At 47.5% G+C, this 19,540-nt stretch overlaps 4 protein-coding genes across 17 annotated transcripts; 2 read left to right on the forward strand and 2 right to left on the reverse strand.

Moving 5' to 3' along the window:
* The first annotated feature begins 303 nt into the window (after window positions 1-303).
* LOC125770784 (facilitated trehalose transporter Tret1-2 homolog) lies at window positions 304-3,071 on the forward strand. The gene is made up of 3 exons (XM_049440771.1): window positions 304-1,188; window positions 1,493-2,692; window positions 2,750-3,071. The coding sequence occupies exons 1-3, from the start codon at window positions 1,147-1,149 to the stop codon at window positions 3,002-3,004; spliced, it is 1,497 nt and encodes a 498-aa protein (XP_049296728.1). The 5' UTR covers window positions 304-1,146; the 3' UTR covers window positions 3,005-3,071.
* Window positions 3,060-13,074, reverse strand: LOC125770779 (axoneme-associated protein mst101(2)-like). Of its 13 annotated transcripts, none has more exons than XM_049440760.1 (9): window positions 12,836-13,074; window positions 7,983-9,413; window positions 7,863-7,934; window positions 6,567-7,766; window positions 5,733-6,515; window positions 5,526-5,667; window positions 5,041-5,457; window positions 4,700-4,973; window positions 3,060-3,770 (listed from the first exon to the last, which is right to left on the reverse strand). In XM_049440760.1, the coding sequence occupies exons 2-9, from the start codon at window positions 9,369-9,371 to the stop codon at window positions 3,365-3,367; spliced, it is 4,683 nt and encodes a 1,560-aa protein (XP_049296717.1). In that variant the 5' UTR covers window positions 9,372-9,413; window positions 12,836-13,074; the 3' UTR covers window positions 3,060-3,364. The 13 variants fall into 13 exon arrangements, with proteins under 13 accessions (XP_049296717.1, XP_049296716.1, XP_049296714.1 ...); XM_049440759.1 differs by having other exon boundaries at window positions 6,567-7,814; XM_049440757.1 differs by having other exon boundaries at window positions 6,567-8,294; window positions 8,367-9,413.
* Window positions 13,075-13,197: 123 nt separating this feature from the next.
* On the reverse strand, window positions 13,198-16,089 carry LOC125770782 (transcription initiation factor TFIID subunit 5). Its single transcript, XM_049440769.1, has 4 exons — window positions 15,909-16,089; window positions 15,245-15,824; window positions 14,840-15,176; window positions 13,198-14,769 (listed from the first exon to the last, which is right to left on the reverse strand). Exons 1-4 carry the CDS (start codon window positions 15,969-15,971, stop codon window positions 13,794-13,796), a joined length of 1,956 nt encoding a protein of 651 aa, XP_049296726.1. The 5' UTR covers window positions 15,972-16,089; the 3' UTR covers window positions 13,198-13,793.
* Window positions 16,090-16,117: 28 nt separating this feature from the next.
* LOC125770780 (116 kDa U5 small nuclear ribonucleoprotein component) lies at window positions 16,118-19,333 on the forward strand. Of its 2 annotated transcripts, none has more exons than XM_049440766.1 (2): window positions 16,118-16,232; window positions 16,294-19,333. In XM_049440766.1, exon 2 carries the CDS (start codon window positions 16,333-16,335, stop codon window positions 19,255-19,257), a length of 2,925 nt encoding a protein of 974 aa, XP_049296723.1. In that variant the 5' UTR covers window positions 16,118-16,232; window positions 16,294-16,332; the 3' UTR covers window positions 19,258-19,333. The 2 variants fall into 2 exon arrangements, with proteins under 2 accessions (XP_049296723.1, XP_049296724.1); XM_049440767.1 differs by having other exon boundaries at window positions 16,137-16,232; window positions 16,291-19,333.
* Window positions 19,334-19,540: the final 207 nt, after the last annotated feature.

Genomic DNA, 19,540 nt, shown 5'->3' on the forward strand with positions numbered 1-19,540 from the left:
CGCGATCGTATATAGTACACCGCGCACTGGAGAGGCTAAAACGCTCACATGTTCTACGCTACGGGCATGTGGTTTTGATTTTTGAACAAACCCGGCCATCCCCGAACTGGTGCTTCATTGTAGATGCATTGTTGTGGCGAGGTGGCACAAGTGGATCCTATTAGTGGAGACAACATTCCGCTTGCGAACGGTGCGTTGTAGCGTGGAAAAGTATTTGTCTTGTAATGTTTTAAATGTTGGAATTGTTTGGCAAACATTGAAAATAACGCCATCTTTTGTTTACTATTTTTAGGGACCATAAAATACATGAGATATTAAAAAATATTCTAAACATAAATAAAATTTCAAATCGTAGAAATAATTAATAATCGACGATGTATTTCCCAAGCAGGATCAAACACTAACGATGATGGTTCTGATGATCATAAAAGCAAACAATGTTTCGGATTAGCTCTCCCTACTACCGAGTGGGGGGATAGATAAATACAGTGATCGCGATAGCTCCGAAAGCACACATCATCGCATCGCGCGACCAGAGGCCTTTACGCTCGCAAAGATTCGCGCGTGCCGAAGCTCCAAACATCGCCGACCAGTAGCTGTTGCACCGAAATCGTTGGCCCTCAGTTCACCGGTAATGGTTGACCGTTGTAGAGCTCACTCACGTTTGCTGCACGATCAACCTGCCTGGCAAGGATAGTGACTGACGGCGTGGTGTAGCGTTGTGGGATATCGTAGAGAAACGCTTAACGCTTCTTTTCAATAAAATAAATTCCCCCCGCTATTCCTCAACGGCGTTGGACAACAGTACAAAAGTGATCTGACCACTTTTTTTGCCGTGTGTATCGTCCGTGCATAGCTGGTTCCATTAAGTCGCCGAACAACGAGCACGATCGCGTAACGTAGCGTGCCGGTTTGGTGGTAAATTTTGGCAAACACCGTGAAGGTTAGGGACGTCGCACCAGAGACAAGCTATTGTTAAGCACCTCGGGTCGGTTAGCCAGTGTTGGGTTTGGTGATGAACGATTGAAATTTTTGGAGAAGCTTATGTGTGCTGAGCTGAGGGGTGCTTTGCATACGGTGATCAGTGATCAGTGATATCAACGGTTGAATCTCAAGAAGTGTGTGGACCATAGTGTGGATATTAATATGGCGGACGAAAAAACTACTCCTATTGCAGCTCTTAAACAGGTGAGATAACGCGGTTTAAAAGTTTATAATCGTATCTTCAAACTGTATGTAAAAGTACTGCCTGAAGTGATACATTCAGTAGATCGAGCGATAAAAATATCAATGAGCAGTTCAAAACCTTACGGTTGACTACAAACGCCACTACACACGCTGAGCATCTTAACCTTGGCCAGCACGTGATGGGAGTTGTTCACACAACCGTTCACTCGACTTGAACAAACGACTCTTTTGTCAGGAACGATACTTCAATCTGAACTAAATAGACGTACTAATCATTATTCGCTCTTTAATTCTTCCAATCTAGACGCTCCTCTCGTTATCGGTGTCACTATCCTACTACTGTATAGGACTTGTGCGAGGTTATTCGGCGCCAGCCGTTCCATCCATGCATGCAACGGCTCCAAATCTATTGCCGAGCAAGAATATAGCATCCTGGGTTAGTTCCATACCACCATTTGGAGCTTTTTTCGGCAGTTTGGTGGCTTTCCCGCTGATGCATCGGATAGGGCGCAAATATACGGTACTGATAGCTTCCCCGCTATGGGTCGCTTCATGGATACTGATAGCTACGGCCGATGACTGGCGGGTACTGTTCGTAGCACGCATGCTGTCGGGATTCGGCGCTGGACTGTCACTGCCCGCTGCCCAGGTGTACGTTAGCGAGTGCAGCGATCCCAAGATTCGGGGAGTGATCGGTTCCCTACCTGCGTTAGCGATGTCGTTTGGAATTCTGGTGATGTACATCATGGGGAAGTTCTTCCACTGGCGGCTGCTGGCTTGGATATGCTGTGGAATGGCGTGCTGTCTGTTTCTAGCCGTAGCTTGCTTCCCGCAAAGCCCAGTGTGGCTGAAGACAAGGAAACAGTACGAGAAAGCGCACTATTCTGCCAAGTGGCTACATCTGCAGGGCTTCTCGATTGATCCGAAAGCAAGTGCTGCAACAGTGGCGCAGAAGGAAAAGCAACTATCCTCTGCCACGCCAAAACCATTCTCAAAGGAAGCACTTCTTCGGAGGGAAATTCTTATCCCTCTCGGTATTGGGCTAGTGCTGCTATCGATACAACAACTTAGTGGGATCGATGCAGTGGTGTTCTTTACGGTGGAGATCTTCCACGCGGCCGGTTCATCGATGGACGGTCATCTGGCGACGATCATCGTTGGTACGGTACAGGTGCTAAGCAACGGGGCCGCTCTGTTTGTAGTGGATCGTGCCGGCCGTAAGCCATTGCTCATCATGTCCGGACTGATCATGTGTATTGCGATGGCATCGATGGGTGCCGCCTTCCATCTCAACTCGATCGGTAACACGTGCTTCGGGTATCTGCCTGTCATCAGTCTGATCGTGTTCATGATCGGCTTCTCGATCGGATTCGGTAGCATACCGTTTCTGCTGATGGGTGAACTTTTCCCAACGGCACAGCGAAGTTTACTCAGCTCTCTAGCAGGATCTTTCAACCTGGCAATGATGTTTACCGTCATCAAAACGTACCATCCGTTGGAAGATGTAAGAGAACTTGATCGTACCCATTATGCGCTATTACTTAAATGTCTTTCTTTACAGCTAATCACCACATCTGGAACGTTCCTCATGTACAGTGTGCTCTGTGCACTTGGTGTAGTATTTGTCATTACATGTGTACCAGAGACAAAGGGCCGTGAGCTGGAAAGCATTCAGAAGCTGTTCGAACGCAAACCACAGCCTTACCATCAGCAGGAGCTGGGAAGCGACAAAACGAGCCATGACAATCCAGTCTTCAGTGCTACCGACGAAATAGTACAACACCATCACTCAAAGTCGATCGATACGAAATTATAAGCATAATGTAAATATTTCTTTCTGTTAGCCTTTAGTGCCAAATAAACTGCGCGTGTTATTAAATTAACTCACTGATACACATTATTTATTGCACATCGTATTGAAATGATGCCACCACTCTGCCCTGTAATCGAACAGTGTGGGGTTGTTTGATGTGACAGTTTTGCAAAGTACGCGTAAGGAAGTTCTTCGACGATTGTGTGACACTGGAAATGTCCCAATGTCGAAGTATGAGTGGAAGAAATTAAAAGCATTCAAAAGCGAAAACGAAAGACAAGCATGAACATTATATCGAACGTGTAGGACGCGGTAGAAAAGAACTTAACATAGTTTGACTGAAGGATGCTCCACATTCCTCAGCTATTTCACCACGAAGTAATAGTAGTTCTTGAAGATCATTGGTGCAGTGTCGTCCGATATGAAGTTACGATCGGGACGCTTCGAAGCGAATGGATTTACCGAAGGTGATTGTATCACCTGAAGGGTGCGCGTTGATTCTCGCTGCAGTCGTTCTAAATCGAGCGGCGACTCAAGCTCAGTATAAGCCGTCACCAACATTGGACAGTTTGCCTCGGTGGCGGCACGAATCGTTACCGGCCAGCTATCCAAACCAGCAAAGCCCGTAGTACGATGAAGTCCCGGATTGAAGAAACAGATAAGGTTTGGTCGTTGGTACCGGGAGCTCTGCCGATAGTCATGGTACATCGTGCGGCATTGGAAATCAAACGCCACCACACGACATTTCAGGCGACAGGTGCGGCACATTCTGTTTGTGAGAGTAAAGAGAGGTGAAAGTGGTACATGTGTTAGTAAGATGTATTGGCACGATGTCCAATATAGCTCCTTTGGTAATTATATTCCCGAAACTTACCTTACACATTTCTGAACACGGAAGTTGATTATCATTCCTTACCTGGCGATTGTGCCATACTCACGCATTCTAGAACGAGGGCGTTTAGGATTAGGATCGTATTTTCGAAGGACTATTAAGTTCAACTGAGTATCTGGAACTTCATAGATGATCTTCAGTTATGCTTTCCAACTTTTGGAAGCTGCCGCACAATGGCTCCTTCGAAACTAAACCTTTGCGATTACCAACTCAATGCTTCGTGACCATATTAACTTCGAGTTAGGATTAATCGGTGATACAAAAATCATTCGCTCTTAATAAAACCACGTAAAAACCAATAAAAACACTCAGGAATTTATGAAACAGTGATTCACAAACTAAAAATAACAAAAACGACATATAAGGCAAATAGTGAACTAACTGTTAGGCTGAAGATCACCATGAAATGTTAGTGATACTTCACTAGAATTACATTTTCTAGGATGAAGTTGAGGTGAACAAGTTGAAAAAGTGTCCTTCCTTAACAATTGATATGCTTTTAAAACTGCAAATGACAAGTGAAAACGATATTTATCGTATGATCCAGTTTTCTTAGACTAATGCAAGGGCAGACAGCAAAAACGATCGTGAAAAGAAACCATGTCAATAGATTAGATAAAGTTAAAAGTGAGTCAAGTGCAATTGGATCTACTTTAGTAAGATCATCTGTGAGTAATGATGGAGATTAGGAAACCATTTGATAAGTCACATTAAACAATTCCATAACAGGAAGACATCTTTCCGTGCAACATCTAAATAAAGAAACAACGGTTATCCGGACGGGAGGCGGTTCTGTTCCCGCTTACCTAATGCGACTGATGACGTCGATCGGCAGATTCTCGACGTTCAATTCCGGACCGACGAAAACCACTCGTAGTACGGCGACCTCCGGTACGAGGTGAAGGAAGAACGCTTCCCACTTGTCCAGTGTGTCGCCCTCAAACTGTAACTCGGCACCAACGAGATGGATGGTGAATGTGTTACCGAACGGTAGGCCCGTCTGCTGGTACGCATACAGTGCGGACAGTGGAGCGGTCGCTATCTGTGACAGTACGGCGTACACACATTCATCCCGAGGTACTGTACGAGAGATGGTATCAATATTACCAACGGTCAAACTGGAGAAAGGTAAGAAAATGGAGCTTACCAGTTGAGTTTTTGTACAACTGTTTGAACGCTTCGTCAATGTTAGCCGGCAATGGAGTCGATTTCGTGAGGATACGCGTAGGAAGAACTGGTTCGATCCGCCCGAGGATACGCTGTCGTAGGATTAGCTTCTGAAAGAGCAGGTACGCCTTACACCAGCGGCGATGGGAAGCTTGCAGGTGCGTTGGATCTGCGATACAGTACGAAACCTGTCGGCAATCAGTACACTCCGTCAGCAGTTCCTGTCTCCATTCGCGACAATCTGGTGTGAAGCAGATGCGTGGAAACAGTACAATCTCGCGCTCGAACGCTTGCATAGGCCGTTTCAACGACAGCTCGATCTGGTTGAGCGTGTGGACGCGCAGATTACGATACTCCTGAACGTTAAGCTTCCGTGCCAGCTGGTAAATATGCCCTCCTGAGAGTGGAATGAAGCACATCAGTGGGCAATATCAAGGGAGAGAAGGTTATTCGCTTGCGCAGTACCTCTGCTGGCTGCGATTTCGCACAGTACCGTGCAAAGATCACGATGAGCCGGTTGGTCCATGCGCCGATGTTCATCTCCACAGTATGAAACCATCACACAGCGTTCGCAGTGGAAGAAACTCTTCAACGGATTCTTGCACACCTGAAAGCGCCAGAACAGGTAACGCTAATAACAACTCTTCCGGGATGCCATGTCTCCTGACCTACCTGACAGATTGTTGCTATGAATACCGGGCGCGGTGTAAACTTGTACTCGATCGTATCTTCCGTTTCCTCATCAAGCAGATCTTCTTCCAGCTCATCCTCCTCGGTCGTGTCCGTTCCTGGTGGCAATGTTTTCGGTAGTATCTTAGCCATTGCAGCCGTAGCATTGAGGGCTTGCAGTTGCTTTTCGACATTAAACTTTACGTTCACTTCCTGCAAGGTAGGCATCAACATACGAATGGCATCTTTGGTCAGAAAAGACCCCAGCGGATGCTCATCAGTATCCGTGCCCGATGGGATCTCTGGGAATGGTACCGAGGATGAGGTGGAAGGTTCCGGTCCCGGTGATGACGATGACGTTCCCTGGCCGGGCTCGGTGCCGCTCGAACGAGGCGGGGGTTGTGATGCTTGCAGTATGCGCAGGATGCGTTCCAGATCTAGCTTAGACTTCGGTTTGTGCGGTGCGTCTGCCGACGAGGAAGAAGCTTGGTGGGAGGTGCTAGCTGAGGGGCTAGATGATTGCGATAGCGATGGAAATAGGGATGATAAGAGTGACGCTGATGAGGGGGATGATGGTTCGCGACTAGTGCTAGATGAGGAAGAAGGATTGATGGAGCTGTTAGTAGTGGGTTTGCTACTAGCGTCCGATGATGATGGGTCGAGTGCACGGATCTTCTTCGAGCGCGAATGGGACAACAGCACGTCCGCAATGGTCGATATAATGTCCATGTTTTTCTTAAATGCTTCCGTTCTACTTAGCTCCGCTGCCGGCGACCTGGAATCAGACTGAATTGTTGTCAAATGTTTATTCTGAACGGGTTTGCTATTCATCGTTACCGTGGAGGTCTTGCCACCCGGCTGCTTGATGGGTGTCTTCATTTTGGCGGCACTCTTGCTGTGGACGTCCGGTTTGGGCGGCACTTCCGGTTTCTTCTGTACCGGTTTCGGTTTGCTAGCCGCACCGGCACCAGCAGTGGCAGGTTTCTTCGCTCCATTGAGGGCCTCCTCGGTTAGGCGTGCGGATGCTGCAGCACCTTCTTCTGCTGCAGGACCCGTTGGTTCAGCGGCAGGTGCAGGTGAAGCAGGTGTTGGTACTGTGGCAGGAGTAGGAACAGGAGCAGGTGTGGATGGTGCGGGTACTGAGCTAGGGGCGGGAGCAGCTGCAGGGGCCTGTTGAGGTACCTGTTGGGGTGCAGTGGCTGTTGGTGCTGCGACCTTGGCGGCTACAATCTTTTCCTTCTCGACTGAGGGCGACTTCCTCTTGAGGAATTCAGGCTTTGGCGGAGGTTCAGGTTTCTTTGAGGCAGGTGGTGTGCTAGGTTTCGGAGGGGCTCGTGCAGCTGCAGGTGCCGTTTTCGGTGGAGACGGAGCCTTGGCAGTAGTCTTCGGGGGCGAGGTACGCGATGCAGTCTTGGGTTGCGGTGGAGACTTTTCCGGTGTTTTGGCTGGCGGTGTCTGTTGCTTACCGTTCACTGGAGTGGCCGGTTTCCCATTGCCAGGTTTCGGGGAGGATTTCGGTGAGGCAGGAGCAGCTTCGGGAGTCTTCGGGATGGGTACTGGTGCTGATTGACTTTCCTGCGATTTTGCTACCGTGACGGGTTCAGCAGAGGAGGCAAAATCGCCGCTTTGTCCGTTTTTTGAACCGGTTGCCTTGGTTGTGTTTTTCTCATCCTCCGATACACTGTTTTTCGGTGTCCGTTTGTTATTTTTCTTGCTGTTCTTAGCATCCTGTTTCGAGGTGGCCGGTTTTTCCTGCGTTGGCGTTGTTGGAGCTGATCCGTTTGACTGTTTGGCTGCTTCACCGTTCGTTTTCCGTTTGGCGTCCTCTTCCGCTAGCTTTTTCGCTTTTGCTGCCGCTTCCTGTTTTGCCTTTTCATCCGATTCCTTCTTTGCTTTCTCTTCCGCTTCCTTCTTTGCCTTTTCAGCCGCGTCCTTCTTGGCCTTTTCCTCGGCTTCCTTCTTGGCCTTTTCCTCAGCCTCCTTCTTCGCCTTTTCAGCCGCTTCCTTCTTCGCCTTTTCTTCTGCCTCCTTCTTCGCCTTCTCGGTCGCTTCCTTCTTCGCCTTTTCTTCTGCCTCCTTCTTCGCCTTCTCGGCCGCTTCCTTCTTGGCCTTTTCCTCGGCTTCCCTCTTAGCCTTCTCGGCCGCTTCCTTCTTGGCCTTTTCCTCGGCTTCCTTCTTTGCCTTCTCGGCCGCTTCCTTCTTGGCCTTTTCTTCGGCTTCCTTTTTCGCCTTTTCAGCCGCTTCCTTCTTGGCCTTTTCCTCGGCTTCCTTCTTTGCCTTTTCAGCCGCTTCCTTCTTGGCCTTTTCCTCGGCTTCTTTCTTGGCCTTTTCCTCAGCTTCCTTCTTTGCCTTCTCGGCTGCTTCCTTCTTGGCCTTTTCCTCAGCTTCCTTCTTGGCCTTTTCAGCCGCTTCCTTCTTGGCCTTTTCCTCAGCTTCCTTCTTGGCCTTTTCAGCCGCCTCCTTTTTCGCCTTTTCAGCCGCTTCCTTCTTCGCCTTTTCTTCGGCGTCTTTCTTTGCCTTCTCAGCCGCTTCCTTCTTGACCTTTTCTTCCGCCTCCTTCTTGGCCTTTTCATCTGTTTCCTTCTTAGCCTTTTCAGCCGCTTCCTTCTTGCCCTTTTCTTCCGCCTCTTTCTTGGCCTTATCCTCTGCTTCCTTTTTCTTGCTCGATTCCGAATCCTTGCGCGTGCGTGCCTGGTCCTTCTTCTGCTTCGGACTACCAGGCGCAACCTTTCCCTCATCCGCTTCCTTGCGCTGCTGAACCTTCTGATCGATTTCATTGATCTTCTGCTCAACCGTTTCTACGCGTGCCTTAGCCTGGGTCAACTTTGCCAGTTCCGCCTCACGCGCCGCTTTCTCCTCCAGCAGCTGCTTAGCTTCGGCGTCCTTCTTGGCCTTTTCTTCGATCAGCTTCTTCATCTCCTGCTCTTTGCGAGCTTTATCTTGCACCAACCGCTTCGCCTCGTTTTGGATTTCGGCCTTTTCATTGGCAAGCTTTTTCACCTCACCCTCCTTACGTGCCTTTTCGGAGGTTAAATTCTTTGGAGCCGCTTCCGACACTTTCGGAGCCTGTTGCTCTTTCTTGGGCGGTTCCTGTGGTTCCGCCTTGACGCTCTTGAGAGTTTCCATCTTTTTCTTTTCCTCCTGAGTCTGTGCCTGCAGATGCTGCAGCAAACTTTCAATGATTTGAATCTTCTTGCGGATATCTTCAGGGGTCTGTATCGGTTTACCTTCCGGTGTAGCCTGCGCTGGATTGGCCTCGAGCTGCTCCAGTGTTCGCATCAGCTTGCTACGCTTTTTGCGCAGATTTTTCCTGGCCGTCAGCGTTGAGGGTGCTTTATCCTTGGACTGCTCATCCGATGCGTCATCCGACTTCTTCTTGCGGCCACGACGGCTTCGCTTGCGTCTCATCTCACCAGTTTCACCTTCGGAACCGTTCGCTACGGTACCATTATTAGCTTTGTTCGGTGGGTTGGTCTTTTTCTCCGGAACGGGCTTAACTTCAAGCTTCACTTCCTTGACCGGTGCGACGGCTGGTCTCGCTGGATCAGCTGCTGGGACATTGGTGGTCGCTGCCACTGGAGCTGACACTTGTTCTCCTTCACCAGTGGCCGCCCCATTTTTAGCCTTCCCTTTCTTCGCCATTGCTGCTGCTTCCTGCACGAAGGTTGATGTGAAGGTTGTTTGCTGCAGGGAAGAGTACAACATTAATGTGTGCAATCGTTTGCTTCATACGCAAATATATTATCCGCAGAAACGTGTGCTCAAAAAAAAAGAAGCATGATTAGACCGGTAGGACCACAATCCACAAACCCAGAACCAGCATCAGTTCAGAATCTCGCATTTCGGCCACATCTTTCCACCGTCGAAAACGATCGCATATGTTTACGAAGTAGTGAGAATCTAAAATTAGTTCATAATGTTCGTATGGTTTGCTGCAAAAACGAGCAAACTCCCGCACACTACACACAGACACAAAACCGTGCACATATGGAAGGTGGAACGGATTGCGAACCAGAACCAACCTTTAAAAGCACTACATGGGATTGCGGTCGGGCCAAAAAGAACACTTGACTTTCGCGAACTCTGGTAGGTTTAGAAGCTGTACGGCAGTAAGCAAAAGGTAATAAGACCGCGTTATCGTCTGGCATACATAATGGCGTTCAAAATGCGATGGTGATTAATTTGCGATAAACGTAGAACAATCGTGAGCCACATTTAGGACGTTTGATTATATACAAAACCGGAGATGAAAAGCGTATGTAGGGAAGGCTATATTTACGTTTACCAAAAATTAATGCTTCACGTCTAAGCACACGAAACAGTGTAGTGTGACGCAGCCTGTTTTTTCTTCTTTTATTGTCTGTAAACCCAAAGCAAAACACTAACCCCCCCCCCCCCCTTTTTATGCCATGTTGGCGTTCCTGATCGATGAGTTCGTTTAAGAATAAAAAAAAACTCACACACACACGAAACGATCCTCAAAAAAAAACCGTCGACTCGGTACAATGTCATGGTTTTTGTACAAACATTTTTCACGCAATATCCATTTTCCGCCATCAGCTGTGGGTCCGCCATTAGAAAGTCGCGCGAGCCATTGACCTGGGCGTATTTTTAAAACAAAACGCGCGCGCCGTTTTTGTTTTCAATTTGTGTTTGTTCGGATGTGTGTGATCTTATGGTTTTACAATGTTTTCATTCGGGAGGACATTTTGTTATTTGCGTTCAAATGCCTTTTTTTCTTGCTTCTTGCTTTTTGGCATCAGATGATGGCGTTTTGATGACAAAATTTTCAACATACAACAACGTGAAGCAAAAAGGGCCGTTTAGTGGTGCCGAGGGGATGGCAATGTTCAATGTCAGTTGCAAAGGACACGCAATACACGAGCCCCGTATATTTGATGTTGCAAAATGGACGCTTTAAAAGAGATGGAAAATGCATTCATTCACACTCATTTGTAGTGGATTAAGTGAAATAAAAAACTGACAACAAAATAATGTACTTTGAACGCTCGATGGTGGTGGTTGTTGCATTGAACAATTGCCAAGGTTTTTGTCAAAATGATCCTTGGTGTAAGCAAATTTATTAAATTGTTTTCCACAAGAAAGAGGATGTTGGTGTTGAAATATCAAAAATGATATTTAGTGCATAACATTGAAAATCGTACACGTTTTACCCATAAATACCAAAAAGAGAATAAATAATGAAAAGTAAATCAAATTGTCAAGCAAAAGAGTAAACAACCAGGCGTCCGCTTTGACTGCAAAATCCGCCATTTTTTGCATGCGCCTAACGCGTAATATTATTACATCGTATTACATTGCAGCTTACGTCAAAAGAAACCTGGGAATGTGTTACATACTCTCAGGCAAGCTTTCAAACAATCGTTCCATATTTCAATCTTTTAAAGCGATATTTCCACTCAACATTCTTGCTGGAGCGAGAAGGAAAAGTGTTTTCAAGTACGCATTTTTCCTCACCATTCTTTGCCGTTTGTCAATGCGTGTCGTTTGTCAAACTAGATTAGCCTGACTCACTTTCGAGCGCTGGCATTTGGAACAACAAAACCTCACGCAAGAGAGCGAAAACGCAATGAAGGAGTCACCCCGCACCACCGTGCGTAAGAAATAGAAGGACCAGAATCAAGAATATCTCCCGTGTTCTTGGTCGAAAACGGAACGAAAATGGGCCCATCAAACATTCCGGGTGTGTGTGTAGCGCACCCGAAAGAGAGTTAAGGAGACACTCAAGACAACAAACACGGATCAGACAGCCGAAGAAGTTTTAGTACGCATACGTTCTGCTCTATATTTTTAGACGGAAATCTGTCCGCTACAAGGCGTACGTTCGTTCGTTCGCACAGCGAGCGTATTGTCGCCCCAAAATGGTGGCAATAATCGCACACTTTATTTCGTCACTAATTATAAACAACAACGTTTACAGCACCCATCATGTATTGCTTCTTTCCTTTGGTAGCGTTTTTCATTCTTCCAGAAATCAAAAGTTAAAACACCGCTGAACGATCCATTTTATGATTGACCGGTTGTTAAGCATGCAAAATGGATCCCGAGATGGTTAGACTGATGTTTTGTTGAAGATTATGGTGTACATTTGTGGAGTCTCTTAACCGACTCCATACCGATAATGTCATGGGCCTAGCCGTAAATGCCACCCAATGTGCGACAGAAGTATAACGCAAGAAGTAGCGAAGCTCGTGTAGAAAAAAAAGCAACCCGGCAACTACCTAAAACAGTCCGATTAAGGAGCAAGACAAACAAAACTGCTAGCAAGAAACGCCAAACAAGCGCCCGTACGGTGAGACAGAGTCAGAAGCAAACGTGACTCTAGGATGGCTCATACGACAAAATTTTCACAGTTTCAACAAAAATGCTATTATTATCTTTTTCCCACTACGCTTTCCACGCTACAGGCGCTCGTGATCGTGTACACGGTTCCACCGACCAAGTGAGCACACTGTTCCAAATGCGTGCTAGTGCCACTAAGCAGCAAAACGTAAATTTATGTTAGAAAATCGGGCGAGTGATTTGAAATTATATCGCCGTTCGGGAAACTATCTATTATTATGGATACAAATCACAATTGATAGCAGATCAACACAGCTCAAAAGAAATATAGTACCCATGTGTCGGCGGGCAGCCTTTGAAAAGTAACCATCCTCTCTTCCGATCATCGGAACGAATGGATTCAAAGACATGCGCCATGGTTTGCGTGTACAACGTACAGCATACAATCTCAAACATTACGATGGAACCCAACGACGATCGGCACAAACATGGCCATAAATCAATATCGCACCGAAAACTCGATCGTTCGGACCGCATGGTTCAGCAGTATCCGATCTGCAGCATTATGTAACCTCAGGGGCATATACCACAAGAGCTTGTCCCGTCGTTGGTGCACACCGTCTTCATTTACTAGCGATTGTACCTGGAGCAGTTTGCAAACTGCTTCTTTGCGCTGCTGAATTATCGACACTTAAGAATATGTTTGGAGAATATACTAAACTAAATCTACGCCCATTTATCTCACTAACTGTACCGACATTCCGGTCTACAGCTGTGTTCCAAAGTGTGTGTACTTCACCTACTTTTTACTTTTGTGTAGAGTTTCTTCCTTATTTGTGCACTTTTAACTTGTTTAACTGAATACAATATCACCGCAAAATTTAATACTAAAAATTAAATTTTGTTCTCTTTCTTCCTCACTCTCACTCTCTTTCTCTTTCACTTGGTTCACTTTCACGTGGATTAACTATCGACACTGCGCAAACGGTAATTCCTTAACGGTGGTTCAGCTGGGACTGAGAACGAACCTCACCAGTACGGTTCGCAGCCGGGCGAATCAAACTGGCACTAGAATATCTAAGGTCTAGTTTCGGAAAAACTGGGAGAGCTATGAACCACCATACTCATTGCGAGTGTGCGAGAGCGACCGGCCAGACCCGTTCTCTTGCGTACTAAAGTTTACGGCCAATACATCTCACAGATTTCCACCGATTACTCTCTTGCTTTTCTTAACATACCACAACAACAACTCTATTTGACATCAATAAAACATCGAAGAACATGGAAATAAGATTAATCTTAAAAAAAAAAAATAGAAATAAACTCTTATATGAACGAAGGAATGTTTGAAGGGATCGTTGTTCCGCCATCTTCAAACGTAGGAAGATCATATGTCTGGGCAATGGAGACGCATGGCTGACGGTGCTAAACTACGTCAATCACGCAGCAAAACTGTAGACAAGGAACAGTCTCCTATGGGATTTCTTGTCACATTTGCTCGCATAAGCTGAACCTTGAGTTTGACGGTGCCCTTGACTTTACTGTTTGTGAACGAAAGGAAGAGAAAAAAGCAATACTCTATACATCTAAAGCTAATCTGATTTATGTTGACTTGAAAATGTGCCTACCCAATTTGTCATCAGCGTCAATAGTCGTTCGTTTGAAAGTGATTCCGATTGTCTTATTTATTATAATTGTTTCAAACTCAAATGCTTTAAAATGCGAATGTCTCTTCTGTCTTCTCCCTTATCCTAGCTTCTTTCATACACCCAGCTCGTACATACCGACGCCAAGCAGTAAATTGCGGCGCGTAAAATGCAACGTCAGAAACGGTGACTGTTTGGTCGGGAATGTGCGCAACAGATACGGTTCCCCATCGCGCACATCCGGATTGTGCGATACGTTTACATTCTCCCCGCTGATATCGTCCACCAGCTTGGTAAAGTCCCATAGCTTCAGCGCACAGTCGAGTCCACCCGTTCCCAGAATCGTTCCATCGCGACTGAAGCAAATCGAGTGAATGGAAGCCGTATGCCCGGTTAGTGCCGCAATCAGATGCCCGTGGGCAAGATCCCAAATCAGCACCCGATTATCGGCCGATCCGGATGCAAGATACCGACCGCACATGGAAAATGCCAGCGAATAGATCGGTGCCTTGTGGCCCGTCAACAGCCGATGATGATTGCCTACGCACATGTCCCACAGGCGCACGGTACGATCGCTTGAACCTGTCGCTACGTAGTTGCTGTTCGGGTGAAATATGCATACATCCACATCGGATAAATGGCCGGCGAACACGCGCAACGGTTGATAGGAATCGGTGGCCCACAGTCGAGCCGTCCGATCGTGCGAACAGCTCACGAAGTAGTGTCCATGTGGTGAAAATCGAACATCCCACACCGGATACTGATGGCCCTTGTACACGACCACACACGTCCAGGTGTGCAACGACCACAGCCGAATAGTGCAGTCCTCCGAGCAGGACAGTAACATTGTCCGATCAGGTGCGAACGAGGTGCGATAAACCGGTCCACTGTGACCGAGCAGCGTACGACACGTTTCCGCTTTCCGATCGTCCAGCATGCGTATCAGAACGTCCTCTGCGTCACGATCGATTTCTTTCAAATTTTCGGCGCTCTTCATTTCACGCAGCTTCATCGGTGTCATTGACCACACTTTGATGGAGGAATCGGTGAATCCTACCGACAAGAGGCTTGAATCTTCACAGAAATCCGCACTGCATTGGAAAGAATCACATAATGGCGTTTAGAATTGTGAAAAACAAACATTCCGACAGCTAAAATTACCATGTGACAGTGTGATTCGCATTCAGCAGTGTGTACATACAAATCGAGGGCAGTAGTTCCGGTCCAAGATTCACACGCTTGGTAGACTCCCGAAGCGCTTTAATCTTTTCCATCTTGTCAACATCCTTCAACTTGGGCAGTGGAATACGATCGAGCGGTGGAGCGTTCGGGTCGGATTTGGATTTTTTCGAAAACAGTGGATCTTTCTTGGGCTTTTTCTTCTTCGGTTTGTCCGGTGCATCCGGATCCATGTCGTCGTCCTCCTCGGGCGGTGCCGCTACTAGCGTCTGCACATCCGGCTCCTTTAGCAACCCATAGTACACCTTTATTTTATTATCTTCAAAGACATGGCATAAATGTTAGCTTTTCAAACATTACAAATTGTTTTAGCCACATTTTGCTTACCTTGTCGCTTCGCTTCTCCCGTCATTGCACCGCTCGTTGCGTCACACTGAGCTTTGTTACGCGCAACACCTTCATACAGATCGAAATACATGTGCTCGTTCACAATGTTCAGTATAACCGATGCTTTCTTCTCGTGCAGATGACGCTTCAACAGGGACAGCGTGTCGCGGGATATACGAATGGTAAAGGCGTTTGATTTGAACGTGTCCGTAATGTCGTTTCCACTCATCTCGTCCCGCTTCGTTACCATCGCCAGCTTAGCCAGCTCGTCCTGGTAGTAATACTCCTGCTCCGGACCGAACTGTGTAATTAGCTTCTTTGCCTGCACCTCGTGATTGTTATACACCAGCTCGATGTACATGTGGACCAGCACCGGGTACAGTATGAGTGCCAGCTCGTGTTTGTAAATGTCCAGCGATTCCTCGACGAACTTGCGCAACTCCATGTAGGAGTTTTCGTATATGTCCGGATCGCCTTCACTTTTGTACGCCGCCAGCACACTGTTCACCTCCGCCTCGCCAGCCACATTATCGGGTATATCTGCCAAGCCAGCTTCCTTCTTTAGCAGCTCTTCCGTGCCCTACAGTATTGCCGGAAAACAAACAAAACCACAACATTCGCATTACAGCTTTCGGGTCTATGGTGTTGCTGGCTTGCTACATACCTTCAGATTGTACTTCCTCATCACGGCCAGTACCGCCATCAGTTCGGTTTTACTTTGCGCCATGATGAACACAAGAAATCTACCGTTTTGTACTGTAAATTATGCTACTTCCAGAGCTAATCTCCTTCGACACAAAAACTAAACAAAATTCGGCGTCCAATTGAAGAACTGTCAAATAGCTTTCCATTTGACGTTTAACATGTGCGTGAAATTATCCCTTCTTTGTGCATCCCACCCGAAACGCTTCAATGCCAAACAATTTGTGTGAAGCGTTTCTATCAGCAAAAAAAAAAATCCCCTAACCGGCAGCGCGTGTGTTTTGTTGTGAGTGAAAATTAATTGTGACTATTCTTGAATAATCGAGCATCTGTGTCTGTTTTAGCAGCGGTTCAAGGATAAGTTAACGGTTCATTACTCGCTAACCATGGATACAGCATCGTACGACGAGTTTGGCAACTATATTGGGCCGGATCTGGAGAGTGACGATGACGACGACCAAAGCATCTATGGCCAGGCAGACCAGCAAGAGGACGAAGAGGAGGAAATGATGGACGATGATCCAGAGCCGGAGGAGGAAGAAAAACGATCCTCCAAAGCGGTGGTACTGCATGAGGACAAACGCTACTATCCAACATCGTTGGAGGTGTACGGTGAGGAGGTAGAAACGATCGTGCAGGAGGAAGATGCCCAACCCTTGGACAAACCCCTGATCGAACCGGTAAAGCGGATGAAGTTTCAGCTGAAGGCGCAAGAATTACCGGAAACTACGTACAAGATGGAGTTCCTTTCGGATCTAATGGACACGCCAACACTCATTCGGAATGTGGCTCTCATAGGGCATCTCCATCATGGCAAGACCACGTTCGTGGACTGTCTGGTGCGGCAGACACATCCGCAGCTGCGCAACATGGAGGAACGCAACCTTCGCTACACGGACACGCTCTTTACTGAGCAGGAACGGGGCGTTAGTATCAAAGCGACTCCGATGACGCTTGTCCTGCAAGATGTGAAGGGGAAGAGCTTCCTGTTGAACACCTTCGATACGCCGGGACACGTAAACTTTTCCGATGAGGTGACCGCATCCATGCGGCTCTGCGATGGTGTGGTACTGTTCGTGGATGCAGCGGAAGGCGTTATGCTCAATACGGAGCGGCTGCTGAAACATGCAATACAGGAAAGGTTGTCATTTACGCTTTGCATCAACAAAATCGATAGGTTGATTCTGGAACTGAAACTACCACCGCAGGATGCGTACTTCAAACTGCAGCACATCGTGGATGAAATCAACGGATTGCTAACTCTTCACGGGGATTCCAGCGTGAAACCTGTGTCGCCCGTGTTGGGCAACGTGTGCTTCGCAAGCTCACTGTACGGAGTTTGCTTCACGCTGAAATCATTCGCCCGGCTTTACGCGGACACGTACGATGGCGTTAACGTGGAAGAATTTGCTAAGCGCCTGTGGGGCGATATGTACTTCCAACCGAAGACAAGGAAATTTACGCGCAAACCAGCGCATACATCCGCACAGAGGAGTTTCGTGGAGTTTGTGCTTGAGCCGCTGTACAAACTGTTTGCTCAGGTCGTTGGAGACGTTGACACGACACTGGTCGATACGCTGGCCGAGCTGCAGATACCGGTTTCGAGCGAAGAGATGAAGTGCAACATTCGTCCCTTACTTCGAACCGTGTGCAATCGATTTGTGGGCGATTTTTGCGGATTTGTACAGATGTGTGTGGAGCACATCCGATCACCGTTGGAAAACGCACAAGTTAAGGTGGACCACATCTACACGGGTGTGCGCGAGAGTGGAATCTACCAGGACATGTTGCAGTGTGACGCGAACGCCCAGCTGATGGTTCACAGCTCGAAGATGTACCCAACGGAAGATTGTACGTTCTTCCAGGTGTTGGCACGTGTTATGAGTGGAACACTGCACGCAGGCCAGGAGGTGCGCGTCCTTGGCGAGAATTATACGCTGCAAGATGAGGAGGACAGCCGGGTGCTGCAGGTTGGTCGGCTGTGGATCTACGAGGCACGGTACAAAATTGAGCTGAATCGTGTACCGGCTGGAAATTGGGTACTGATCGAAGGAATCGATCAGTGCATCGTGAAGACGGCCACCATTACCGATGTGCAGATGAGCGAGGATGTGTTCATTTTCCGACCGCTCAAGTTCAACACACAGAGTGTCATTAAAATTGCGGTTGAGCCGGTAAATCCGTCGGAATTGCCAAAGATGTTGGACGGGTTGCGGAAGCTTAACAAATCCTACCCATTGCTGTCGACCCGTGTAGAAGAATCCGGCGAGCACGTAATTCTTGGCACTGGAGAACTGTATCTCGACTGTGTGATGCACGATCTGCGCAAGATGTACTCCGAGATTGACATTAAGGTGGCCGATCCGGTGGTAGCGTTCTGCGAGAGTGTAGTCGAAACGAGTTCGCTGAAATGTTTCGCCGAAACACCGAACAAAAAGAACAAGATAACGATGATTGCGGAACCGCTCGAGAAGGGACTGGCCGAAGACATCGAGAATGAGACGGTATCGATCGGATGGAACAAGAAAAAGTTGGGCGAATTCTTCCAAGTTAACTATCAGTGGGATTTGCTGGCCGCCCGTTCGATCTGGGCATTCGGACCGGACTCAACCGGACCGAACATTCTCGTCGACGATACACTTCCGTTCGAGGTGGACAAAACGCTGCTCGGCACGGTGAAGGATTCGATCGTGCAAGGATTCCAGTGGGGTACCCGGGAGGGTCCACTGTGTGAGGAACCGATTCGGAACGTGAAGTTTAAAATTCTAGACGCGGTCATAGCCCCCGAACCGCTGCACCGTGGTGGTGGACAAATCATTCCAACCGCAAGACGAGTAGCGTACTCGGCTTTCCTGATGGCAACACCACGTCTGATGGAACCTTATCTGTTCGTGGAAGTGCAAGCACCAGCCGATTGCGTTTCATCCGTGTATACCGTGCTTGCAAGACGGCGTGGACACGTTACGCAGGATGCCCCGGTACCGGGATCACCGCTCTACATTATCAAAGCGTTCCTGCCGGCAATCGATTCGTTCGGGTTCGAGACGGATCTACGCACACACACGCAGGGCCAAGCATTCTGTCTGTCCGTGTTTCACCACTGGCAGATTGTGCCGGGTGATCCGCTGGACAAGAGTATTATCATTCGACCGTTGGAACCACAGCCGGCCACACATTTGGCACGTGAGTTCATGATGAAGACGCGCCGTCGGAAAGGACTGTCCGAGGATGTGTCGATCAACAAGTTCTTCGACGATCCTATGCTGCTCGAGTTGGCACGCCAGGATGTCCTATTAAACTATCCCATTTAAGACTAATTTCAATTGATTGTGCTTATCCGTAGCCAGATACAACAATAAATAAGTTTTTGTCTTCGTAATACATTAATTTGAGACGTTATATTTCATGGTTCAAGAATCCCTTAGATGACACGCAGGAGGAAGTGGTTTTTCTCCCCAATGAAATGTTCATATCATTGAGAGAACACACCAGTTCCAAACTATCTATTGAATACTTGAATAGGGCCTAGAAAGAAATTATCGATTTAGTGTTTATCATGAAGATCAAGAAAAACTCAGACCTTACCAAAAATTC

Source organism: Anopheles funestus, chromosome 3RL (genome assembly GCF_943734845.2).
Source record: "Anopheles funestus chromosome 3RL, idAnoFuneDA-416_04, whole genome shotgun sequence".
NCBI lineage: Eukaryota > Metazoa > Arthropoda > Insecta > Diptera > Culicidae > Anopheles > Anopheles funestus.

What these genes read in the sequence shown, in the direction of transcription:
- LOC125770784 (XM_049440771.1), top strand. Translation starts at nt 1,147, where the DNA reads ATGGCGGACGAAAAAACTACTCCTATTGCAGCTCTTAAACAG. An exon ending in CTATTGCAGCTCTTAAACAG is followed by an intron (nt 1,189 to 1,492) that starts GTGAGATAACGC and finishes CTTCCAATCTAG; the next exon opens with ACGCTCCTCTCGTTATCGGT. An exon ending in CGTACCATCCGTTGGAAGAT is followed by an intron (nt 2,693 to 2,749) that starts GTAAGAGAACTT and finishes CTTTCTTTACAG; the next exon opens with CTAATCACCACATCTGGAAC.
- LOC125770779 (XM_049440751.1), bottom strand. Translation starts at nt 9,371, where the DNA reads ATGGCGAAGAAAGGGAAGGCTAAAAATGGGGCGGCCACTGGTGAAGGA. An exon ending in TCATAGCAACAATCTGTCAG is followed by an intron (nt 5,668 to 5,732) that starts GTAGGTCAGGAG and finishes TGGCGCTTTCAG; the next exon opens with GTGTGCAAGAATCCGTTGAA. An exon ending in GACGTCATCAGTCGCATTAG is followed by an intron (nt 3,771 to 4,699) that starts GTAAGCGGGAAC and finishes TCTCACAAACAG; the next exon opens with AATGTGCCGCACCTGTCGCC.
- LOC125770782 (XM_049440769.1), bottom strand. Translation starts at nt 15,971, where the DNA reads ATGGCGCAAAGTAAAACCGAACTGATGGCGGTACTGGCCGTGATGAGG. An exon ending in GGGAGAAGCGAAGCGACAAG is followed by an intron (nt 15,177 to 15,244) that starts GTAAGCAAAATG and finishes ATGTCTTTGAAG; the next exon opens with ATAATAAAATAAAGGTGTAC. An exon ending in GCGAATCACACTGTCACATG is followed by an intron (nt 14,770 to 14,839) that starts GTAATTTTAGCT and finishes TTTCCAATGCAG; the next exon opens with TGCGGATTTCTGTGAAGATT.
- LOC125770780 (XM_049440766.1), top strand. Translation starts at nt 16,333, where the DNA reads ATGGATACAGCATCGTACGACGAGTTTGGCAACTATATTGGGCCGGAT.